The sequence below is a fragment of the Oreochromis niloticus genome, linkage group LG19, assembly GCF_001858045.2.
Source record: "Oreochromis niloticus isolate F11D_XX linkage group LG19, O_niloticus_UMD_NMBU, whole genome shotgun sequence".
NCBI classification, from domain to species: Eukaryota; Metazoa; Chordata; class Actinopteri; order Cichliformes; family Cichlidae; genus Oreochromis; species Oreochromis niloticus.
In genome coordinates this window covers 14,461,437-14,485,286 of record NC_031983.2, presented here as the reverse complement: position 1 = coordinate 14,485,286, position 23,850 = coordinate 14,461,437, and the positions used below count along the sequence as shown (strand labels likewise).

Below are 23,850 nucleotides of genomic sequence, written 5' to 3'. Positions count from 1 at the left end.
GACAGGCAGGAAGACAGAGAGACAGGCAAATAGACAGTGCTCGTCCCTACTTTGGTAATCTGATGGAGAGATTAGCAAGCAGGCAGCATTTGGGTCGGATTATCGAGTCATTAGAAAAGACTGGTGCTCCAGAGCCTCTCTCATGTGTTAATGTGGCTTTACAGGTCCTCCCGGCAGTCTGTGCAGATTGTCTTGTATTGAGAGTATATACAGTAGATAGTCCTTCAATATGCAAATACATAAATCTCACGCACCAGTTTCTGTATGTATGTATGTATTATTTACATCCCACCGGGATTATAACAGTCTTTATGAGTGATGTTCTAATTATTCCGAATATTTTAATTATCTTTTAAGAATGGCTTATAGTCAGAATTACACACGTTTTCTTTTTATTTGTATCTATTTAGGTCGTAAAGGTAGCACATGCAATGCTTTAAATGTGTTTACTGCAGAAGTGTATTAACCATGGTTGTGTTGGTACAAGAAAACAATATAAATCAAATTTTAAAATTAGAAATCTTTAGTTTTTTTTACAATCTTTAGTTTTTTTATAATCTAATATTTTGAAATGTATATATTAGATATAATACATAGAATGTATTTATGTTAAAGTACCACAACATAGTTTCTTTTTTTAAATTGAAAACTCTTTTTTTTTTTTTTAGCTAAACTGAGGCGTTAGTAAAAAGTCACTGAGAAAATGCATCTTCACTGTCCTTAAGTGTACTGCTGGGTAAGCTGTAGCATTTAGCACCATGTAGGTCAGTGGGGAAAATGGTGCTATATGGCCTTCTTGCACTTGCAAATCTACAGATGTGACGTTCAGTGATGATGGGATTTACACAGGATCAGGAAGAAGCCAGAGAGCTTATGAGTGTGTGGGTGTCTTTGCAAGGGAATACATGTATTTACAGTAGGTTATATGGATTTGGGGTATTTGCTCTGTAAATATCGGCGGTGACACACACAGCTCAGTTGTATGTGTGTGTGTTTTGTTGTGTCAGAGGTCGGAGCAGCTGGGCTGTTCATTGACAGCTGATCAATGCTGCTGACGCTCTCTGTGTCAGTTGCGCTGATATGGTCGAGTGACTGCAATATCAGTTTCAGTTTCACTAGAGTAGGCAATAGAGCCGCTGATGAGTGTGTGTTTGGGTAATATTAGCTAGCCTTTTTTTAAAAAAAAAAAAAGAAAGAAAAATTCCTCACTGTGCATACTCCTCATTCAGCTTGTGACCGCTTCGCTACTTCACTTCCAGGTCGATCATACGCGCGTTCAGCCACTATCAAACACACACACACGCATGCACGTGCAAACTCACACTATCTGATCTGCGTGTTCCCAAAAACCTTCCCTTTTGCTGCTGCCTCTGCATACAGCATGCCCCAGTTCCCCACCCCCATCCCTTTTTGTCAAATAAATTGCTATGTGACCTACTTCCCATTTTGCACCATTTCTCTCATGTTGAGATATTATTGTTTGAACGCGAGTGATTTGCTTTGGGGCATACAGTTTCAAAGAAAACGCAGTGTACAGTATATGTTATGGGACAATCCATACTGTAAACTGTAATGAATATATATTTTAAAAAATATGAAAAAGTTAACATCACCATTGATTTTTTTTTTCATGAATTGCAGTTTGGTGTTGTTGCAGTGTTGCACGTTCTTTTAATGTATAGGCAAGCTTTTTTTTTAAGGCTTTTGTTATTAAAATTGCTCTTGTATGATTTGTAATTAAAGTACATGGTTCACATATTTCCCGATTAACACATACAATAATACTCATAGCCCTCATAATAGCAGGATATCTTTGTGATGGTCATAGACTAAAGAAATAAGGTAAATCAATTTTGCAGCCTAGTCAAGCAGAAAGCACAGTGGTAATTTTCAGTAATAACCATGGCTAATTCATTGGACCTCATTGCATTTATAAACCAGTTAGGTCTGCACTAGTTGGCATCCAGTATTTTTCTTTGGAGTTGAGGTGGATTTATCAAATCACTTGACGATAAACGTGCTTTTGTAGCAAAGGGTTCAAAATCCAGAAAATGACATATAGGCAGATTAAACAGCAGCTGAGCTTTACTGACTTGTTGTGTATCGTTACTTTTGCTTTAATTAAAATATAATATATAATACTTCAAAAATCGCCTTTCATAATTTGTTTCAATTAAATCTTCTTCATAAATTGTACTCATTAACTCATTTATTCATATATCTTATATTTGTTGTTCATCCTTTTGAGTCTGTCTTCGTGAGTGTGTGTGTGTGTGTATTTTTGTGATTTTCTCATGTGTGTATATATGTATATGTGTGCCTTTTCCTGCGTCTCAGTGTATCAGATCAAGGCTCCCTCGTGCCTTTGCCCAGCCATGAAGAGATGGCACCGGAGACCACACTGACCCTGATTTATTGGGATCAGAATCCACATGACAGCAATTAATTTACATCCATTAACCACATCGCTCGCTCTTTCTTTCGTGCTCTCTGTGGACGTTTGGCACTCTCGCACAATCGGTTTGAACATATTTGCGCTTCTTCCACTTACTCTAAGACTTTCTCCCTTCTCAGCATGTTCTCTCCGCTTTAATCAGTCACTCTCACGCTACCGGTAGCACCCACATTTCCCTCTTAGCATACCGGGATTTCATATTCCTAATCCATTTAGCAGACCTTTAGCATCACTTTTGACCTAGGTCTCTACATAAACAATAATGCCATCAAGTTCATATTGTTTGTCTGTGAGTTTGTGCTAATATAGTGTGTATGAGGGAGATAGGGAGGGAGGGAGTGTGTTACTGCCTCCTGAAGAGCTGAGGAATCTCCTGTTTAATCGTATGAATAATCCCTGTAAATAATCATTATGTTACATATACTCACTCTTTTTAATAAATGAACACACATTGTGTAATCAGAAGGAATTAAACAGTGCTCAGTAAATTATCTGATTATGATTAAACAAGGAATTTGACATTAACATTATAAGCTCAGCACCTTTTGTTCATTTGAGTGCATCCTTCATGCTGTTTTATCGTTAAAGCATCCAACTTATGCAGTTTATATGCTCAAGGGTGTTCCTCTCTTCCCCTTACATTAAGTCTCTTTATTACTGGCCTACATCTGTCGCTGCTACCCTACCTCTTACTCGTCTTTTCTACCAGTATCTGTCTTCCAAGTGCTTTTTGCTGGCCTTTCAACTCAAGACAGGAGACTTTGCTTGAGGGAGAATTTGCCATTTATTTTTGGAGACAAAAAAAGGGGCTTTAGTGCTTTGTATCTTTTCCCCTTTTTGTCTTCTTTTTCTACGCATCTTTGCTCTCTGCACCATTGTGGTGCCTCTTCATCCAACTCAGGCCTCCATGCCTTTACTTTGTCCTTGGGGTGAGAGGAACAGAAGAGCGTGGCTGGCTAAATATGTGCGTGATTGGGACAGTACAGCGGAAGATGAATTCTCTACTGTCTCATTTATTTCCTTACCCTATATTGACAAGCACTTACGTTCAAACACATAGCAAGTCTTTTTAAAATAAGGCTGCTTTCTATGTATAGTCATGTATTACCGCATGCTCATATACACATACCCAAGCAAGCGTTTCGTTTTAACATAGTGCGTGTGCAAAACTTGACACTTCTTGCCTAATTCAAAATTTATTCTGAAGGGAGAGACAATGAAAAAAAAATCCTTTGCTTGCATCTCTTAACCAGCATAGCTCGGGGACAGGTTCTACCAGTATCTGTTTAAGGATTGGCTCAGGATGTGGTGAGGGAGGAAAAGTTGCTGTTGGCAGCAGGCAGAAAGACACTGCAAAGGGAGCGGGGGTTCACAATAAAGGATTTTAAACCAAAGCCTCTTTGGTAAAGAGGAGGGAGGAAGGGAGGGAGGAAAGAATGGGGCTATGGGGGTGGTGGATAGATACAGGATGACACAAGGTCCAGATTAACCCTAATCTCAGGCCTGGTGCTTTAGGTGAGGCTGAGCGACTGAAGGAAGCTATCCCATGCCAGGTGGTCATGAGGAGGTTAAAACTGGGAAAGGGTGGGGGGCACTGGGAGCACGAGGATGGGACTGGGTGTTGCTAGGGAAGACGGGGAGAAAAGAGAGTGAGGGGGAAGCGACTGAAATGTAGGTATTTTGATATCTGCTTATCCCGGGCTTTTTTTTTTTCTTTTTTTAACCGATAAAACTAAAACCAAAAATCCAAAATGACTGACCGTAAACAGAAACTGAGAAGATGTTATGGATTGAAGTGGGGGTTACAGAGCTAACAGAACAGCAGGGACTGTGGTGGTGGCTGCAGGGTGATTGGGTGGTTGGTGCATGGTGACAGTGGCACATGCCCTAGTGCATGGGATTAGAGGGACAGCCAGTAATCTGCTGTTTAGGCTGTATGTAGGGCAAGAGTAGCTTAGCCCAGCCACTCTTAGCATGGGTGAAGCACCAGTGTGAGAGGGAGAGGAAGTGGACTGGTGTTACATAGCTACACTCAAATCACCCCTGGCTTTCTCTGTGCTTATCTCCCCCTTCCCACTTTATTCTTATATTTCTACACAGTGTTGAATAATCAAAAGTTTTTAATGACATCAATTTAAGGAGAAAATTTTTCAAATTTTTTTCAATTTTTTAATTTTTAATTTTTAATTTTTTTTGGGGGGGGGGGTCACTCACTCACTCATTTGCTTATACAGGTATGCGTACATCATAACAAATTTTCACATAACACCTAATTATTAAAAACAAAACAAAGAAACAATGAAATAGTTGCTAAAATGATCTTTTTTGTAAATCTTATAAAATGTTACAATTTCTATTACAAAATTGTAATGTTAAATTGTCTATTTGGGGGGGAAATTGCTCTATAGAAATGTTTCTGAAAAAGTTCTGCAAGAAATAAGGATTCAAGTATGAGTATATGTGAGCCTGTGTTGTAGCCCTTCTGCCCCCATCCACAACAGTAGAACAGCCCTTAATAAATGCATTACATTTTACTGAGGGGAGAAAAATATTAAAGGTATAAATATAGAAAAGTCTGATGGGTGCAGGTGGGTTTATAAGAAAAAAGCCCCAAATAAGTGCTCCCACTTACCATCACTTGAGAAGGATCTATTAAATATAAAATCTAGGCCTTAACAACCCCTTTAATACTCCATAACGTATTTAGTTGCAGGAGTGCTCCAGATTTACAACGTAAGTACGGCTTAGACTACAAATGTTTTATAATGAAGTAAAAATCAGTGGGGAAATTAAATCTAATTATTTGAACCACTGACAAAACAAATGCAAAACTCTCAATAAAATGATATGCTAGATGACTCTAAAGAGAGAGTACAAATTGGCTGACTATCTCTGCAGAAGCACGGCCACATCCTGACCGAGTTTACAGGATAGTTACTGTCAAATGAGAGGGAGGGGAAAATGCAACAAAAAAACGAGTGCACACAGTTTGTAATCACTGTTGAACAGGGACAGCTTAGACAGAGATGCACTTTCTCCTTCACTGTGGAAAGTTCTCATTGTTCTCGTTGTTTTCTGAGCTGACAGAACACACTCCACAGAAATTCACTTTTATCTGTCAAGACTGAGAACATTTCTGAATAAGAAAGCAGTATTTTATTATTCATTGGCAATACTTCTTGGCTTCTGCATTTTTTGTTGCTCTGAAACACTGAAATTATTACAAAATCAAAATAAAAAGTATTTTTGGTAGTTGGAGGGTGTGTGAGTGAGTATTTAAGCAAAATTCAGGTAATGGGAGGGGCTGAACTAATCAATCGTTCGAGCTCCAAAGACTATGAATATTTTGCTTTTTTGGTCTTCTGTGCACAGAAGTAATCCGAGTATCTTGGCGCTTTTTGTTTGTTTGGTTTTTTTTTTTGCTTCTACAAAATCAGATACTTGACAGCATCACAGTGATGAACATTTGTCACTTTCTTAAGACATTTTAACAAAATTTGCAATAGTTTATAAATTAATAAGCAATGAAATTAAGGGATGATTGCAATTATTACCTGCACAGTCAACATTAATAACAACATTAATAACAGACTTTTTATAATCCATGCACTTTCTGATGAATGAAGATGCATTCTGAAAACACAACATCCGGATAAACAGAAACAACTTTTTGGGCTATTTTTATAATGCAGGTTATTTGTGTCAGTGAAGTTCATTGAAATCAGAGAAAAGAAGAGAGCGATGAGTTTATACAGTCATGGTAAAAAGAAACTTCACCCCCTTTTTATTCTATTATTTTACATATCGGGCATAAAAAATAACTTGGTCTGTAGCAGGTCCTAAATTAAGTAAATACAGTCTCAAATGCAAACATGATACATTACTTCATATCATTATTTATTTCACAAAAAATAAACCTAAATGCAGAGGCAGTGTGTGGAAAATTCAGTACACTCTCTTTGCTTCCATAGGACATAAGAGGTTTAAGTTGCAACCAGGTGCTGCTAATTAAATGCCCTTAAATAACTGATCACCAGCAAGCGTGAGCAGCTCGCTAAGAGCAGAAGTTTTGGCAGTTTGCTCCCTGAGCCATTTTCATGTGTTAAAACAATGCCAAGGAGGAAAAACATGAGCAATGATCTTAAATAAGTAATCATTGTTGCCCATCAATGTGGGAACGTCATTTCCAAACAAATTAAAGTCCATCATTCCATTATTCGCAAGTGGAAAACCTTCAAGACAGCTGCCAATCTTCCCAGCAAATTTAACCCAAGGTCACGCTGTGAAATGCCAAAAAAACAGGAGAACGCCTCCTCTCTCTTTTTCCAACACAGCATATCAGCACAAATGCCTCATCCCAACTGTCAAGCACAGTGGTGGAGGGGTTATCATTTGGGTTTATTTGATACCCACAGGAGAAGATCACTTTGCAGTCAGTGCGTTTGACGAGTTCATGTGACTCTTGAATACGTGAATAACATGTGAGGCCATCTGTCGAACAGCTAAAGCTTGGCTGAAATTGGGTCATGGAACAAGGCAAGGATCCCAAGCACACCAGTAACTCTACAACGTGATGGCTGAAAATAAAAGAATCAAGGTGTTTCGATAGTGCAGTGAAAGTCCAGACCTCAACTTGTCTCACGTGCTGTGGCAGGACTTTAAAAGAGCTGTGCATAAAATAATATAAGTTTCACTTAACTTAAAATTTTGTAAAGGAAATGATTATCGCAAGTTGCTAAAGGTGATTCTACAAGCTGACGAATCATGGGTGTACTTATCACATAGTTTCTGTTTTGGTTTATTTTTGTTAAATAAATAGTGACAGTGTAATATTTTGTAGTTCATTTGAGATTGTATTTACCTTTTTTAAGACCTGTTAAAGACTACAGTATTATTAGTAGTAGTCGTAGTAGTAGTAGTATTATATCCTGATTCACAAAACCTTGTTTTCTTTTTACCCAAACTGTACTACTAAATCATATCATATAATATGGACAATATTATTATCGTCCATACTAGCTGTCCATTATAGTGTATATTTACTCTCCTGTTGAAACAACTGAAGAAAGGTACTGTCATGCCTCAGCCTTTCATGTCATTCAAACAGGCCCCCATCTCTTCTCCCTATTTTCCAATGAGCCAAGTGGTTTATGTCAAGTGAAGTCAAGCATGGGCCAGCATATGAATCAAAATTTGTCAAGTTCGTTTTTTCCCACTCCGCTCTATGAATTGATACAGCCTTACTTTTTAATATGAATCCCCAGAGAGCGCCATGTTGCTTTTAACTGACTGTAGGTTCAGCAGAGCAATCAAACCCTTTGTTTTTTCACACCATCCCACAATCCCACCTGCTTCGACGAGACGATAGAGGGCCCTTTGAAAAGAACGAGGCGGCATGATTTATTATTCTAATTAGGTGAAGTGAGACTTTTGCAAAGCCACAATTACACTAAATCGCCAAAACAGTTTTCTGGTTGGCTGCCTCCTGTTCTGTTTAGATGTTAATCAGAGGCAGCTATTGAGTTGAGGTGCAAACTGCTTGTGAGTCACACTATTGCTTGGTAATATCTTCAACAAACACAAACAATCAGATGTTTGGGGTCCTTTACTAAATTGCAAATAGGCTTTTTGTCTTATTAAATAAAATTGTGTAAACCAGGTATGCAAGCCTGCTTCCCAACCATGTCGCCGTCAAACAGAAGGCTTAACATGCAATGATACCGAGTACTGCAGTGTTTAATTCCAGGTCATTTCATAATCTCTTTGATACTCACTCACATCTGCACATCTCTTTGCTCTCACTCACTGACAATCAAGCAGCTGCAAGCTGGCATGCTCACTAAATCCTCTGCTACTACACACGAGTCACACGCCAAACATATGCAGTCGCTCTCTGCATGCATATATGCGCACGACCTGCACTAGTGTCCATTACAGAGCACGCACACACTCATGCGCACAGGCCCTCATACACATGTTTGTAATGTAAGCATTCAGGCACAAGCAAATCCAAGTGCAGGCACAACTGAGTACTGCACTCATGGAAAAAAAACACTATATTATTAGAAATTAATGTGTTGGCAGAATGAGCATATATACTTTAACAGACTCAGACTGGCACGCAGGAGGAAATTAACCCACAACACAGACTCCTTTTAGATCCAATCCATTCCTGTGGTTCTCATCTTCCACCCCTTCTCCCCTTTCCACTTCCTACATTCCCTACAACACCCTGAAAACACCCCAATCATCCTGCATCAACAGGCATGTGAACCTTGTGCTTGGTTCATCTCCTTCTATCGCTCTCTTTCTCCCTCACTCCCTCTCTCCCTCTCTGCTGCCTCCTCTATTTTCATCCGTGTGCTTCCACTCTCCTAGCTTTCGGGTAATTACCTGGCATTTGCATTGCAAAGTCCCCAATGCCGCCCTCAGCTCCTCCGCAGGTGATTGAGCTTCATTTCCCCAGCAGATAAGAGAGAGAGAAAGAGGAAGAGGGAGAGGAAAAGAGGATTGCGGCAGGGTGTGATGTTATTCTGGATTGCAGGATATAGGAACAATGCCCCAAATTCTTTGTTATTCTCATTGTCTGGTTCAGAGCGCACAGAAAAATGTTTTAAGTTTCCGCACATAAATAATCAGTCATTACTATCGCATCACCTGGTCTGGCTGTATTTGCAGTAAAACTCTGCTTTTCGACTGTTGCAGGCTTGTAACTCTGAGTGACTTTTTTTAGACGAATAGTTTAAATAGTTTTGTGCCTTTGCCTTTTTCTGTGGGTTATAGTAGCAAATCACAAATCATATTAGTGCCAATTAAAGACAGTAAAGGACACAATGATTGTTGTTGACTCCTACTTTAGGTGAACTTAGATGTATTTTATTATTAATTCATTATTTAGCATTTAGAGCACCACAAAGTAGTGAAATGTGTCAATCAGAGGTTCATTTTATCTGGCCAACAATCCTAAACTAAAGATTTAGGACTTTTTGTTTAACAGACTAAACTAACAAATTCTAGAGTAGAAATTCTGGCACAATTAATTAGTTGTCCTTGATTATCCATCAGCTGACCAATACTTTCAACTTTTCTTTACCTCTTAGTCTCTGTCTCTTTTGTATGTTTCACAAAACTGAAATTATGTACAGCTTTCGATCCAAGACAGCAGCTTTCATTGCTAATGAGATGTCAGATGATGTATGCCTTTCTTGAAGACTTCAGGCTGGAATTTGCGCTTTTTTAGTCATCGAATCATCACGAATGATGTCTCCAGACATAATAAACGTGCACTGGTTGGGATTTTACATTCCCTCATCCAAGCATTCGTAAGTACATATTCTTCATTCTACATGTTCTTCCATGTGATTTTTCTAAAGAAAAATATAGGTGTCAGGTTTATACAGCGGAAATAACCAAGAAGACCTGGTGTACGGTCTTAAAGACATTAAAGGGCATGACTTTCTAGATATTTTCGGATCGTTTATGTGGTCAGAGTTGTGTCCACGAGAACGTGGCTCATCTTCTTTTGCATTTCATCCATCCTGCAGGGCTTAGAGCCATTTTGTTAGATATTAACTGCGAGCTCTTAATGCTGTTCCTCATCAACGTTAACCCCAAACAAGCATTACTTTATATAAAATGAACCACAAAGGGGAAATAACCTTCCATACATCCGTATTCCAACCCGCTCCACCAGTAGCACCTCCTACAGAATGAGCGCTGATTACTGGCGAGTGCTCATTTGCATGCTGGACGCCGTGGATATTTATTTAAATTTAATTTCTTTCCCGCACACGGTGCTGTGCAGGCTTTTGTGCCAAAGTCATATTAACCCCTTGACTAGTTAATATGCAGTGCACGGCGTTGCCCACGCGCGATGAATATTCATATTGATGGCGTTTTCGACGGCGTCTCTCCATCCCTTTCTCCCTCCCCTTTTCCCGCTATGTAACGGAACGACGTGGCGCTATGGAGGCATGCCGTAAGACTCGGGCAACCTCACAGTTACGCCCTCAAACACAAACACAGATCGTGTGGCTCCTTGTAGTTTACGTGTGCTTCGCTGTCGCTGAAACAATGAGCGATAAAACTCAGATGCCGAGCAGAGAGGCCGCGCTGAAAGGAAGGGAGGAGAAAATGGTCGTGGCAGGTAAATAACGCACGGTGGTGAGTTTGTACCAAGACAACAGTTGGCACGGGGGTGACACCTGGTGCTCCAGGTTACCTGTGGCACACGCACAGGACTGACATATCAGAACAGTTCGTGTGAAAAATAGTGACAGAAAACGGCGTCGCTGTTCAGTGACAGCAAAGTAAGATGTGCAGTTGGTACTGCGTTATAAACTAATTATTAAGTGTATAGATATTTGAAGTACACAAGTAAGTAGCTGAAGTATACAAGGATTAAGGTGACAGCTTCCAAACAGTCGCTGGCTTTTGCCTGAAGCCTTTTGCTCTGCAAAATCCCTACCAGCTGAGAAACTTCTTCTGCTGTTATTTTCCACTCTTGGTAGGAGGTGCTGATGCCCTGCATGACCACAGGTTTGAACTCCTTCCATTCTGCAGAAAAATAAGGGCAGCACAAATCAAAACAGCATTTTGCAGATTATAGTTATCAAGGACAAACCAGTTTTCAAGTGGGTGTTAGGTTTCGTTATTTAATTTTTATTTATTTTTTCACTTGTAAGTCCTTGACTTCATCTTGGCACAACATAGGTGTCGGATGTTTTGTTCAGGGATCAATCCAGCCATGTTAAAGGTTGAGACATATCACAACAGACACACTGGTTCATGTTAACTGAAATTTTAGCCCTGCGCACTGCAGTGCGTGCAACTGATAGTGAGGGCTTGTGACTGTTTATGCAGGACATTATGGCTGTCTTATAACAGCAATTGGAAATATGATCAGATCCAGAATCACGTAAAAGTCTGTCTTGGTGGGTTTTCAACAAGTAAATCTTGCTCCAGTTTTGTAACTGACCAGACATGTTGTGTTGTCAAAACTTTGCAGCACAGTGATAGATAGGATAGAAAGGCTTTCAAAAGTCAGGCAAAGGGATGGGTGGGTGTTCGGATTGCTCAGATTCATGGCTGTCACCCAGGAAACTAGGGTTCATGTCCTACATGAAACTCCAAGTCGTCGACTTGTTATTTTTCTATTTAACGAAGTAGTTTTAATGATTTTTATTATCATTATTATTACTTTGTCACAAACCACCCTACAGGTTGTAAATTAGCCATTTTATTCTTTTTTGTCTTCATTATACCATTGTATATAGAGAGATTCATAAACACCAAAGAAATGAATAATAAATATATATATATATACTGTTCTTCTTCTTTTCATGCAACTTATTAATTTTATGAAGCTATTTTGATGAACACTTATTTACAGAAATGAATGCCAACACATTCCAATAACCCCAAGGCGACACTGAACATAGTTTAGCAAACTGTGCTGGTAAACAACAACGGTAAATGTAACATACACGTAATGGCCATTTGCTTTAAGATAACCTACTATACACACAGACACACACACACACACACACATATATATATATATATATCATTTGTAATGTTTTGAGTGTTAAGAAAGTATTTTCCTGAAGCTATATAGATGTTGATAATGGTGGCAGCTTATAAAGCAAGAGTTAGGCACCCGGCATACATACACTACGCTAATACACTAAGAGAAGATTATCCGATTTCGGGTTGGTTGGTAGTCAAGAAAATTACATAAGTTCAGGAAAAGCTCGGGGTTTGAATTAAAGCACTTTCACAATGTTAACCACGTCTTAAAAAGCCTTTCAGAAACCCCTGAAAGCGTACTTCTCCTGAAACTGTATTTTTAGCTCATCCTGCCTGTGAACTTATTCCATGGCGGGGCATTTACAGTTCGTCCATCTACAATTCCCCAAGAATCTCTACTCCTCCTACAGTATTGGTCAGAATTTAATCAAACTTACACACGTTTATCACCTAATGGGTCCTCACCCAAATTGTGCTCAAGGTGAAGGTCATACTTGTCGTTTTACGGGCAATAACGTGAACTGTGATGGATTGTGAGCCGGATGAGTAACAGTGTCATTGACGTTCTGGCTCCAGTCTTTTCTCCACCTGAGCTGTAAAATTCAGCACAGCATCCTGAACAGTCAGTTTTTCAGTGACAGTTTCGGAGCAGCATTAATTACGATTGCGCAAGAACAACATCAACACATTGATTCATTCTCCATTTGAGTTTTACCCATGGGAGCTCTAATATACTACAACCCTTCCATCCAGGGAGACTGTGTACCGCCGTGTATAGTTATAGTTTTGTTTTCCAAGAATTACACAGTAAGTAAAGAGGCCATTTTACGATGACTAGAATGGATGCAGTATTTGTTGCTTAATTTCCGTTGAATTAAATGTGTTTGAGCTGCAGGTCAGAATTATTTACTCTCTAATTTACAGTTTTTATTGGGTGGAATAGTTAGTATTTACTGGACTTTTGACATCACACTGTGGGTTGCTGATATGGATATGATTCTGATATGGATATGATAAATTGTATCCAAAGAACTCTTGTGTTAGCCTGACATTTTTACAACTGTGGAGATATAAATATGGAGGTTTGGAGCTTTTTTACCTGCCCTGACATTAACTTTTCAAACCAAGCACCTCAGGATACATTTGCTGTGATACTATTTAGTAGAGTTTGAAATAAAAGTTATTTAATTTTTTTTTCTCTACAAAATGATAATAATCAAGAATGCCAACACCTGCCCTAAATGTGTCCTGAAGACGGAGCCAGTCTGCTATCAGTCTGCAATTGAATGGGGTCAAGTTAGCAATTACATGCAACCAGTTTCTGATAATACAGCAATTATTGTGTATTATTGTGGGGTGGCTGTAGCTCAGGTGGCAGAGCAGGTCAGCCACTAATCAGAAGGTCGGTGGTTCGATCCCAGGCTGCATCCTGGCTGCATGCCAAATATCCTTGGGCAAGATACTAACCCCATGTTTGCCTACTGGTGGTGGTCAGAGGGCCCGGTGGCGCCTGTGTTCGGCAGCCTCGCCTCTGTCAGTGCGCCCCAGGGCAGCTGTGGCTACAATGTAGCTTGCTATCGCCAGTGTGTGAATGGGTGAATGACTGAATGTAGTGTAAAGCGCTTTGGGGTCCTATGGACTAGAAAAGCGCTATACAAATGCAGGCCATTTACCATTTAACTGTGATAGGTCATAGAAAATCACATATCTGTTGCTGTCTACATGGACAGAAATGAATATTTAACTATTACATTTGTGCTCAGCAACTTTCACTTTGTTTGAGCGGTTTGGTTGAGTAACATCATCTCAAGATGGTGGTGCATGAGATCAGCCCTCTTGTTTGTTGTATTTCCATAGTAGTTTGATTTAATTAATAAAATATCGATATTTGGTGTCACTGTACTGTATCTGTATTTTTCCCCCCACCCCTCTGTTTAGCCTGTTGAGTGAATGTGTGTGATTTAGTCTGTGGACAGTAATAAAATCTTTCAGTCAACAACAAAATCTGTAGTGGCAGCAAAAGCCTGTTGGGATATGTGGTGGGATTGTGTACAAATAGTTGTTGATTAAGTCAGGATAACACAAATCTGTTTGGATCAAGTCCTCAGCTCTGTCATAGCCATCCTGGCACAGAAAATGTGACATTTAAACAACTGAATGAAATCATTTTACTAGCTTTTGCTGAACTGTTCGGAATTTCATTCATTCTGTGAGTCAAACATCCCTGCCTCACCTCACCTTGTCTTATCTTTTCATTCACTTTTTCGTCTTATTAATTCGGGACAGCAAGCCCAGTATCAGTGTACCACCAAGGAGAATCATGGTGTGATATGAACATAGATAGCACTATCCACAAAGTGCATTGTGGGACCTGGGTGTGAGCGCATAGGATGAAGCCGTGCCGCAGCGTCCAGAGGTCCATCTGGGCATTATGCGCATGAAGGCTCCGCCCCGTCGTAAGTTCCTTCTCCGTCTGTTGAAGCAGCTCGGAGACACCGCATGGCAGAAATCTGTTCCTCCCCTTTCACCATGGGGGAGCAGTTTAGATGGGGTCGTTCAAGTGTGTGTATGTGTGTGTTGGAATAGCATGCTTCTGTGTTTGACGGTGTGAGCCATTAAGCATGAGTAATTTAAGGATTGCAAGAACTGTCTCCACATATGCCCTGTGCTGTCCCAGCCTCGTGTGTGTCCGAGTGCACGCACTTGCGTCCTGTCCACAATGAAGATCGCTAATTTTGAAAGTTACTTCTAGCCTTCCATCCTCTTTAAAGAAGCACCCCGTTTCTTGTTCAGACGTCCTGTTGTCCTGTGTTCTCTCCCTTCCTTGCTCCAGTCTGTATAATGTACTCAGTGACCTTGGCGAGAATGATCCAGTGGCAGATTGCTACATGGTAGGGGCACAGTAGCTATTATTTTGAGTCAGTGCGGGATAGACTGCCAATATTTCTTCCAAACAGGATGGGGGAGGTCAGCTGACTAAAATCAATCTCTGCTACATGTTTCACTATAACTCTTAAAAGCAGCTTCATAGAGAAGATATATTTCTGGTGTTACACCTCTGTTGCTTCTCTTCCGTCTCTTGATGCCCTTGGTTTCCTAGTCTTGGAAAGAGCTTGGAGGGGGAGAAAGCATGCATGTGTTGAGTAAACATATAAATTAAGTATCCAAACAGGAGATAAATAAATGAGAGATTTGCTTATGTGCGGTCCTGCAGCTCACTGATTTTTACTAGAGTGTCAGTGCAAGAACGTAACCTGAAATCTGTCGTTTGATACTTGTATGGTTTCCATACCACAGTCAGTTGGTGAATTGGAGACCTTCTTTACACTCTTCATGCATCTTGGTCAGTGCACTCTGGAGTAAACCACTCTGTGACACTAGCTATATAGAAAATCATTGGATTTGCTCTCATATATGTGCAGGGCGAGAATGTGAAAGTTCATTTTTGCATTTTTCTTGGGCCACTTGGAGACTGCTGTGTTATTTTCCCATCACACCGGCTTTTGTTAGATTTACGAGCAGGCCCAAACAGGATGTGCCTCCATCTTTGAGGAAGGGGAACAGTGGAGCTGATGCGATAATAGCAATCTTTTTCGAACCCAGAATAGTGACAGTGTGAAGTGTATGTATGCATCACAATAACAAGTTGGGTTGGTTGTTTACAGGCCACACCAGCAAAGTTTTCATTACTTACCTCTTAATGGTATTTTTTTTTAACCCCCCCTCCCCAATTTGTTCCACTCTTTCTCGCCCCTACCCACCCTCCCATACAGCAGAGGAGTAGTTGGCAGCGGTATAAAGCATCAGCCTGCTCCGACGACTCGTGCCTGAGTCCCTGCCAACCTGTGTGAAGCTAGGAAGGGGAATAGGGAAGAGGGAGGGAAGGGGACGAGAGAGAGGAAAGAGATAGAATGGATTTTTTTTGGAAGGAAGTAAACAGAGCAGCCTGGAAATCGACCTTCCATCGCCAGTTTTGGCATCCAGGGATAGAACCTCTCCCGGGTCCCTGTGAGGAGGCAGGAGCGCTTGGACTTCAGTTTTACGGGTGAGAAACACGGGATCACGGGTAGAAGCGGAGGTTAACAAAGACTAAATACCCACTAAAACAAGTCAAACTGGGCTTTATTGTCCGCTAAACAACAGACAGATTGTTGTCCCCTTGACTGGTGGTAACCTTGATTCAAGCAGAGTGGCAGGGTGTCCGGGTTTGATTTTTCTGGTTCTGGTCCAGCCGCCTTCAACCGACATCCTAAAAGCAACAAAAGGTGACCAACGTATTCCGCTTCCGTCCTGCTGCACTGTATAGAAGGCGCAGTGCTTTTCAGATATCCAAGAAAACAAAGACACGCAAAGAAATTACGCCCATATCTCATCCAAGTTGGGAAAAAAATCCTTTTCATGAATCCTTCCCCCATATTCAGCCTGTTTTCTTCTTTTGTGAGCCCAGTCAGTCACCCTCCCTGCTTGTTTTTTTTGTCGTCCTCTGTTCTTTCTTTTGCTGGCGTAGTGAGGGAGCGTAGTGAGGGTATTCAGTTCTTTCTCAGTGCCTGCGTGTGTTAGATGGGGTAATTCTGGCAGAATGGGGTGTGGGCGCTGGTCTGGAGGGGAGGGCGGGGGGGGGGGGGGTGCTGGACCAGGCACAGTGAAAGGAGCCAGCCTGGCACTGTCTGGACCTCTGCCAGATGCTCCCTGGGAGAAACACCCACTGCAGAGGTTGGTGTGCAGGTGATTGTGTGGCTGATTGCGTGCATGCAGGCAGCCGCGCACATGTTTAGCAAGAAGGGAGTGAGGGATGATGGGAAGGTGGTGCGAGGAAGAGAGTGTGAAGTGAAGATGGAGAGCAGCTGACAGAGATGAGAGGGCGGGGAGATTTGGCGCTGAGTTTCCTTCTTTGGACAGTGCTGTGTCGGCATATTCTTGGCTAACTTTGTTTTTACCTCTCTTTTTTTTTGTTTGTTTATTTGTTTGTGTGTTTGTTTTCTCTGTGTTCTCTTGGATGAAGTGCTTGGTCTTTTTATATAGCGCCCAAAGGCATGGTGGTCCGAAAGCCAAAAAGAATCCTTCACTGCCTCTCTGCTACCCTCATCTGTTGCTTCTCACTGGCTATTTACGCCTTTTATTGTTTTGGCAAGCTTGATCTCTCCTCCTCCCACTTCTCCTCCTCCTCTATCGCACACTCTTCTCCCTCTCACTCTCTCAGTTTCGCGCTCTCTTTCTCTCTCAGTCGTTTGGCAGCTACAGTACTTTTTATCGCCGTGGCCAGAAACAAAGGACAAGAGGGTGAGAGTGAGCGGAGGATAGAAACAATGCAAATTCACAGGGAAAAAAAGGAAGATATCTAATGTCCTCACACCTCCTCAAGTCACCTCCATCGGATGAGAATATTTTGCCCGTACAGGCACTCGTATACTTTGATTGGAGCTAACTGTACTCGTGAACATGACCTAGCACTGCCAAACAACCTGCTGCTGAAAGACAGCACTGTCGCACAACAGGAGGGCAAGAAGAGACCGCCTTAGGGCACCCAGGCCCCCGTGACATTTTACTTCTTTATGCTTGTGCAGTGTGCTACTCCACAGTAAAAAACAAACAGTTTTTGTCAAGTAACAAAAGTGCCTTAGCATGCCAAGAAAGTATTATCAGCTCAAGTGTACTCTTTTATTGTGTAGTCTTCCAAACACTTAATCTTAAGGGCCCAAGCATTCAGAAACTGTTTCTTTTCTGTGCTCTACTGTCTGGTTTTGGAGCGATTTCTGGAAGCCTAAACTGAAGGTAGCTGCTGTTCTTTGGCCTTTTATCGCACAGGGAGATCATCCCATCTAGGAAATGAACTATTATGTCCGTATCAGATTAGAGATTGTTTTTATTCAGGTCAGTGTTGCACATAACATTTCTGAGCAGCCAGAGAGTAATCGCACATTGAACTCAGCGCGAGCGTCCATTATTGGGATGTGCCTAAGCTCTTAGTGTACCCCGTGGCCTGTTTATCTGTAGACTAATATTAGTGGTTGCAGTACAAACCAGCCTTGCTTAGTGGAGATTTGCACGCTAAGTCACCTCAGTCTTCTTAAACCCTAATCCCCCTCACACATCTGCGAGCTACACACTCACACACACTTCCTTTTTAGCACTCTAATTCCACTCAGCACAGTTGGCAGTAGAGTGCTACCTCTCAGCACTCCAGTTTGTTTTACTTATTGGGTATTTTTAACATGATGAAGATTAGGGTGGCATTGAATCTACTTGCAGTGCTCTTCCCCACATGTGAGGTTATACAGGCTCACGCCCTTGAAGTGTAGTCATCTTTTTTGCTTTGTGGACGCCCGGTGGTGCCGAGCTGAACACTAAATGCGCTCTCATTCCACATAAAGTGAAGCAAGAGGGAGAGAGAGATCAGAGAAAACTGCTGCTTTGTGTTTAATTGTGTGTATTGAGGAGAGGACAGCAGGGATAGAATGGCAGTCAAAGCTGTGTAATCCCTTAAATGTCTTTCCTGCACAGAAGCCTCTGGCTTTGATTTGCTGGCCCGGGGCAGCCTGTAACCAAGTAAAGACTTGTGAGGCCAAATCGAGGCGCCTAATAGGCCTCTTTGCTCTCGTATTGTAATTTGTACTGTTGCAACACTGTGTTATGGTCTGAAGCCATATTTGCACACTGTTTCTCTTCACAGACAAGCATGCAGTCAATGGGAATCCAACTGTGGAGCCTTTCCCAGAAGGGATGGAGACCATCATGTTTGGTGAGACTGCACAATCACACTTTTGAAAAATCAGAAATAAACCAATATGGCATCCTCTTTTACCAGTTTGTGGTTAGTAACACGTTTTGGCGAGAAGCTGGTTTTACTGTAGCGCTGAAGCAGGGGTGATTCATGCATTTGTTTGTGCGCATCCAGGAATGGGCTGTTTCTGGGGAGCCGAGAAACTTTTCTGGCGACTTCCGGGAGTCTTCTCCACACAAGTGGGCTATGCAAGTGGCTTCACACCAAACCCCACTTACGAAGAGGTCTGCTCAGGTACTGCGCTTTTACGCATTTGTGTAATTATACCTGTACTTTGATTTATAATAACCGATCATGCTACCTTCCCCTGAGCAGGACATTTTACTGTTATATCTATGGCCAAAATAAAACAGATAAACAGCTGGAAAGGTTGCTTTAAGTAAAGCTATCTCTTCCTCTTGCTTCCTTCCCTTCATCTGCAGTCAACTACTCAGAATGCACCGCTCCAGATGGGCTGCACCCACCCGTCCCCACCCCCCCATGACCTACTTGTAAGGATTGGGCTCTGTACTGTGCTGTACTGCGGCGTTTTTGCCAACAGAGGTTACTGTGTATGAAGCGCCATAGATTGGGCTTCTTTCCCTGAGAGTATGATTTGGCGAACGTGCCGGAGATGAAGGCATAAATTCTGAGTATTTGCAGTCGGAGGCTTTGAAAATGTTTGGCTACCTGTCTGAATCCCTCTAAATTAGTCTCTCAGTTGTCCTCATCATGAGAGTCGAAAAGATTTATGTAGGCAGTTGATGTATATATTCAAGAGAATACGTTAGATTTCACTCTCGTTTTCCCTCCCTTGTGTTTTAGGAGATATGAGTGTTAGTTTGAGGCTTCTCCATCACTCCAGACTGGCATAATGTCTAGGTGAAGGCACAGCATGGGGACGTGGAAAGGAAGGGAAAGATGCTCTGGGCTTAGTTGGCAGATTTTCTGAGCAGAGCCCTTCATAGGATTTCTATGTTTCTATCTGTTCTCCTCCCAGTCCTGCTTTCTGACAGTTTCCCAGCAACACGATGGTCAGCTATGGAGGAAGATGGAGATGGAGACAGATGACAAAAAAAGAGAGACTGAGTGACGAAGCAAGTGAGGAAATGGGTAAAATAAACTTTTGAGAAAAAAAAAGTGTGAGAAAGAATGGTTACCTGTCCATCGGCTGAGAGAGTGCAGGCGTCGCTCCAGTGGCCATGACGGAGCAGAACACTGCGACGGCATGAGACCGAGGAGCTGTCAACACAGCCAAGGCAGGACAGACAGACAGACAGAAAGAAGGGGTTGATGGAACTGTCAGAAGAGCCAGGGAGGGATAGAAGGACAGGCAGCATGCTCTGACAGACAGAAATAGGAGAGGTTGAGGTGCAGTCAGATTCAACAGACACAGACAGACAGCTGGGAGTGATGAGAAAATGATGTTATTATCAATGAGCATATTTGAACTAATTTGTAAAACAGTCCATTGCACGAGATGTTTGCGATACAGAATCAAAGGCTGATGCTGATACCTTTCGGTTCTACCGTGCTGCATGAAGATGAATCCAGTCCTCCAACCATAACAGTCAGATAGGCTGCTGATCATATCAATGGATTTAAAAAAATCAAATTAGTTTGTTATTTTCTGCCAAACCTTAGTCAAGGTTTGTGATTGTTATTAGAACAAAAAAAAACATTAATTCCAGACTCCAGTGTTTTGCTTATATACTCACAGCGACACAGCACCACTACACGACTTCCATGTTTTCCACTTTAGTTCAGTTTATATCTAACAAATAGAGTTAATGGAGGCCATGTGTAGACCTCTAAGGTATAGGCCGTAAATTCTATTTCAGCGCAGGATCTGAACTATTAATATCACAACCACTATAATAAATAGGAGTGGGAGAAAGGAGAAAGACTGTGACTGTTTATACAGTCTTTCGTACACTTTTGATTTGGGTTGGAAGGTCAGTTGTGTTTTGTGATTGAATATAGGACTTTTCTATAAGGAACCACTGTGATTATGTTGTGCCATTCACTGTGACTTGGAGCAGTGAGCAGAAAGTTTGCAGTAAAAATGGCTTTGCTATAGGGCCATTACTGCAATAGAGAGTGTGTGTTTTATTGCTTCATGCTGTTTTGGCTCTGGATGATTGCTACTGGCATAAGAAACTTGTAAGAGAAATGTCAGAAGGCAGATGGTATTTCAGTAGCCCCAATGTGAAGTTATATTTTTCAAGAATGCATTCTTCAGCACAGGCGTAGCTTCTGAGTGCATTCATATAGCCACTGTGGGTGAAATAACAATAATTATACTTAGGACTCTTGTTTGCTCACTGAAGGTAATTCCAAGTATTTCTGTGGATTTCCAAAGCTTTTTCACTCATTGCTGTTTATAACAGCAGATAACAATTAAACTAAAAAGTCCAACGGGATGCCATGTTGGGCTCTGAGGTATTTTTCACCCAGAGGGCTGTTCACCTTGCTGAAGGGTCCTTCAGCCAAAAATTGAATCTCTAGCAGCTTTAGTGTTGCTGGACTTTTCCACTTTCACCCCTTTCATGTGCGACAACCCTGAAGAGTCATACCACAGTCATATTTTTTCAGGTCTTAACAGCTATTTTTGCTCCAGCTGAATTTCTACCATTTTTGTTGACTTGCTCACAGCATGACTGCCAGTCTGCAGCCACACTCACTGTTCTGTGTTTGCAGAATGTTTGCATTCCCACAGAGTTAGAGGTTTTATACAGGTAATACATATTAAATATGCCAAGTCCAGTATTATGCATAGTCTTGAGCCACCTCTCATTTCTTTATATTTTGCTAATATATTTAGCTAACTGTGTTACAGCAGGTAAATGACATCTGAAAGTGATGTCATTAAGAAATAATCCAGACCTGACCTAACACAGGACCCAAGAGATGCATCTGGGCCTTTAGCTGATCCACCAGCTGTTCAGTGAAGTCATAAGAAATGATTTCAGGGGAAGGGTGACTGTTAAGAATTCAGTTCAATTCAATTCAGTTTTATTTATACAGCACCAAACCACAACAACAGTCACCTCAAGGTGCTTTATAGTGTAAGGTAGACCCTACAATAATACATACAGAGAAAAACCCAACAATGATAAGATCCCCAATGAGCAAGCAGTTTGGCAACAGTGGGAGGAAAAACTCCCTTTTAACAGGAAGAAACCTCCAGCAGAACCAGGCTCAGGGAGGGGAAGCCTGCTGCAACAGAGAGTATTTAAAGCGTTTTTTAAAGTATTTAAAGGTCTTATGAGACAATTATTGCAAATTTGCAATTTTTGGTTTAAATTGTCGTGTAACTGAGATCCAACAGTTAGTGTCTTCAGCCATCTTTAAAGCACAGTGGAGAATCTGTCATAGTGGTGTTGAGGATTGTATCATAATTGATGGAATAATGAATGCAGAAAACTGCCATCAGATTTTTATCCACCATGCAGTGCCATCTGGAAAGCATTTGAAAGCAGTGGCTCCATTTTCCAGCATGATAATGATCCCAAACACACTGCCAATGCATTTAAAGCATACCTGGATAGAAAAACACACAGAAAGCTTGACTAAGAGAGTTCAGACTGTGTTGAAGAACAAAGGTGGTCATATGAAATACTGTCTTTCAATCTCTTATATACTGTACTTCTATGAATGTTTGCACATTTCATTAAATAGCTCCACCTGTTTCCAGTTTTCCTTGCAAAATATAAACACTTGAAGAGTTTTGCACCATGCTGCACAATATGCTTATATATTACAATCTAAATCTAAAAAATATGCTTAAAGTTTCTAGCAACACCTTTTTTTTTTCGGAAATTAGTTAACGCACACTTCTTGACTTTGGTAACAACAGTTTAAATAAGCGAACTCCTCCATTTTCATTTGGCACACCATGTTCCTCTGAGCATCATTTAGAAAAGAGAAAGTTGGTTTGAAACCAGATGCATGAATTTGGCAGACATTCATCTATTATCTGCAATGCACCTGATAAATCTTTCTGTGTGGGCATCTTTTGTGTGTGTGCTATATACTGTACTTACAGTTTCTTCTGAAGCAGTTCCAAGCTGACACCTCTGTCTTTATGTTTAGAAGAAAAATGTGTTTGCAAAGGGGTGTTTGGCGTTTGAGATTACCTTTTCTGCTCTAAATGTGTTTCCCGTTGCGGATGCACCTACATGTGAGACCTAAAGCAGCTCCTACTTTGTGAATGCCTGCAGGCAGCTTGTTGAAGCTTCGGGGTCCTGGCAGCTGCAGACAGGAGTGAGTGCTTTTGGCAACCTCCACCATAAACCCCAACACTGACTGCTTTCTCTCTTGCTCTCTCTTTCTGCCACTTTCTCTCTCCCCCCATTGTGCCATGAGCAATGGCTGACTGTCTTCTACCTGTGGCACCTGAACTCACTGCACAAGCATCCCACTCATGAGCTCTCCTTTGCAGTTTTCAGTAGGCATTTGCTTTAAATTTAATCAGCTGTTACAGTATGTCCAGTGTTTGTGGTGAAATGTAGGAGAACAGAGTGAAATAAGGAGAATGTGGATCGAGTGGACATCATAAGAGGGGATGTCGTGTCACTTTACTTAGATTAATGCAAATTTGTGCTTCTCCACTAGGTCTGACAGGTCACACCGAGGTGGTGAGAGTGGTGTTCTCCCCCCAAGACATCAGCCTTGAAGAACTGCTTAAACACTTTTGGGAGAACCACGATCCAACACAAGGTAGCAGCGCACACATACACTTACAGACAAACCCTAAAGTTGCCCTCAAATAAGTCCTCTCCCAAGGGGCACAGGGTGTATTAGAGCAGAAGGATGATGCCCAGACGTGTGCCTGTGTGTGTGTGTGTTGTGGCGGGGGGAGGTCTCATGGGTGTAAGTCAACGCCAGACAGTGTTAATGTGTCTGAGATCCAGCCATCCATGGAGAGACCCACCAGTGTGGTGCACGTTCAAAACCTCACTGAGCATGTGCGTCTTTCTGACTTTATTGTATGTATACCAGCCTTTTGTCACTCACTACACATATTGGATTCTGAGTGATGCATTGATGATCCTAAATTCACTTTTTTCTAGGTTGAATAACGTCTCTGGATTTTTATGTTATT

At 41.4% G+C, this 23,850-nt stretch overlaps 1 protein-coding gene across 9 annotated transcripts in view; it reads left to right on the top strand.

The window, feature by feature from the left end:
• Positions 1-9,756: 9,756 nt before the first annotated feature.
• msrab (methionine sulfoxide reductase Ab) overlaps positions 9,757-23,850 on the top strand; it is a 37,699-nt gene continuing 23,605 nt past the window's right edge. For 6 of the 9 annotated variants that reach the window (XR_003215207.1, XR_003215206.1, XM_003453212.5 and 3 more), the window contains exons 1-4: positions 10,215-10,601; positions 18,654-18,722; positions 18,879-18,998; positions 23,361-23,465. Coding sequence is in view for 7 of the 9 variants with exons in the window: in XM_003453212.5 (XP_003453260.1) it covers positions 10,421-10,601; positions 18,654-18,722; positions 18,879-18,998; positions 23,361-23,465 (475 nt within the window). In the remaining 2 variants the exon portion in view is untranslated. Of the gene's footprint in view, positions 9,778-10,214; positions 10,602-15,791; positions 16,029-16,647; positions 16,697-18,653; positions 18,723-18,878; positions 18,999-23,360; positions 23,466-23,850 lie in introns of those variants that run through there. The other 3 variants (XM_025900834.1, XM_013276385.3, XM_025900833.1) reach the window with 3 other exon arrangements.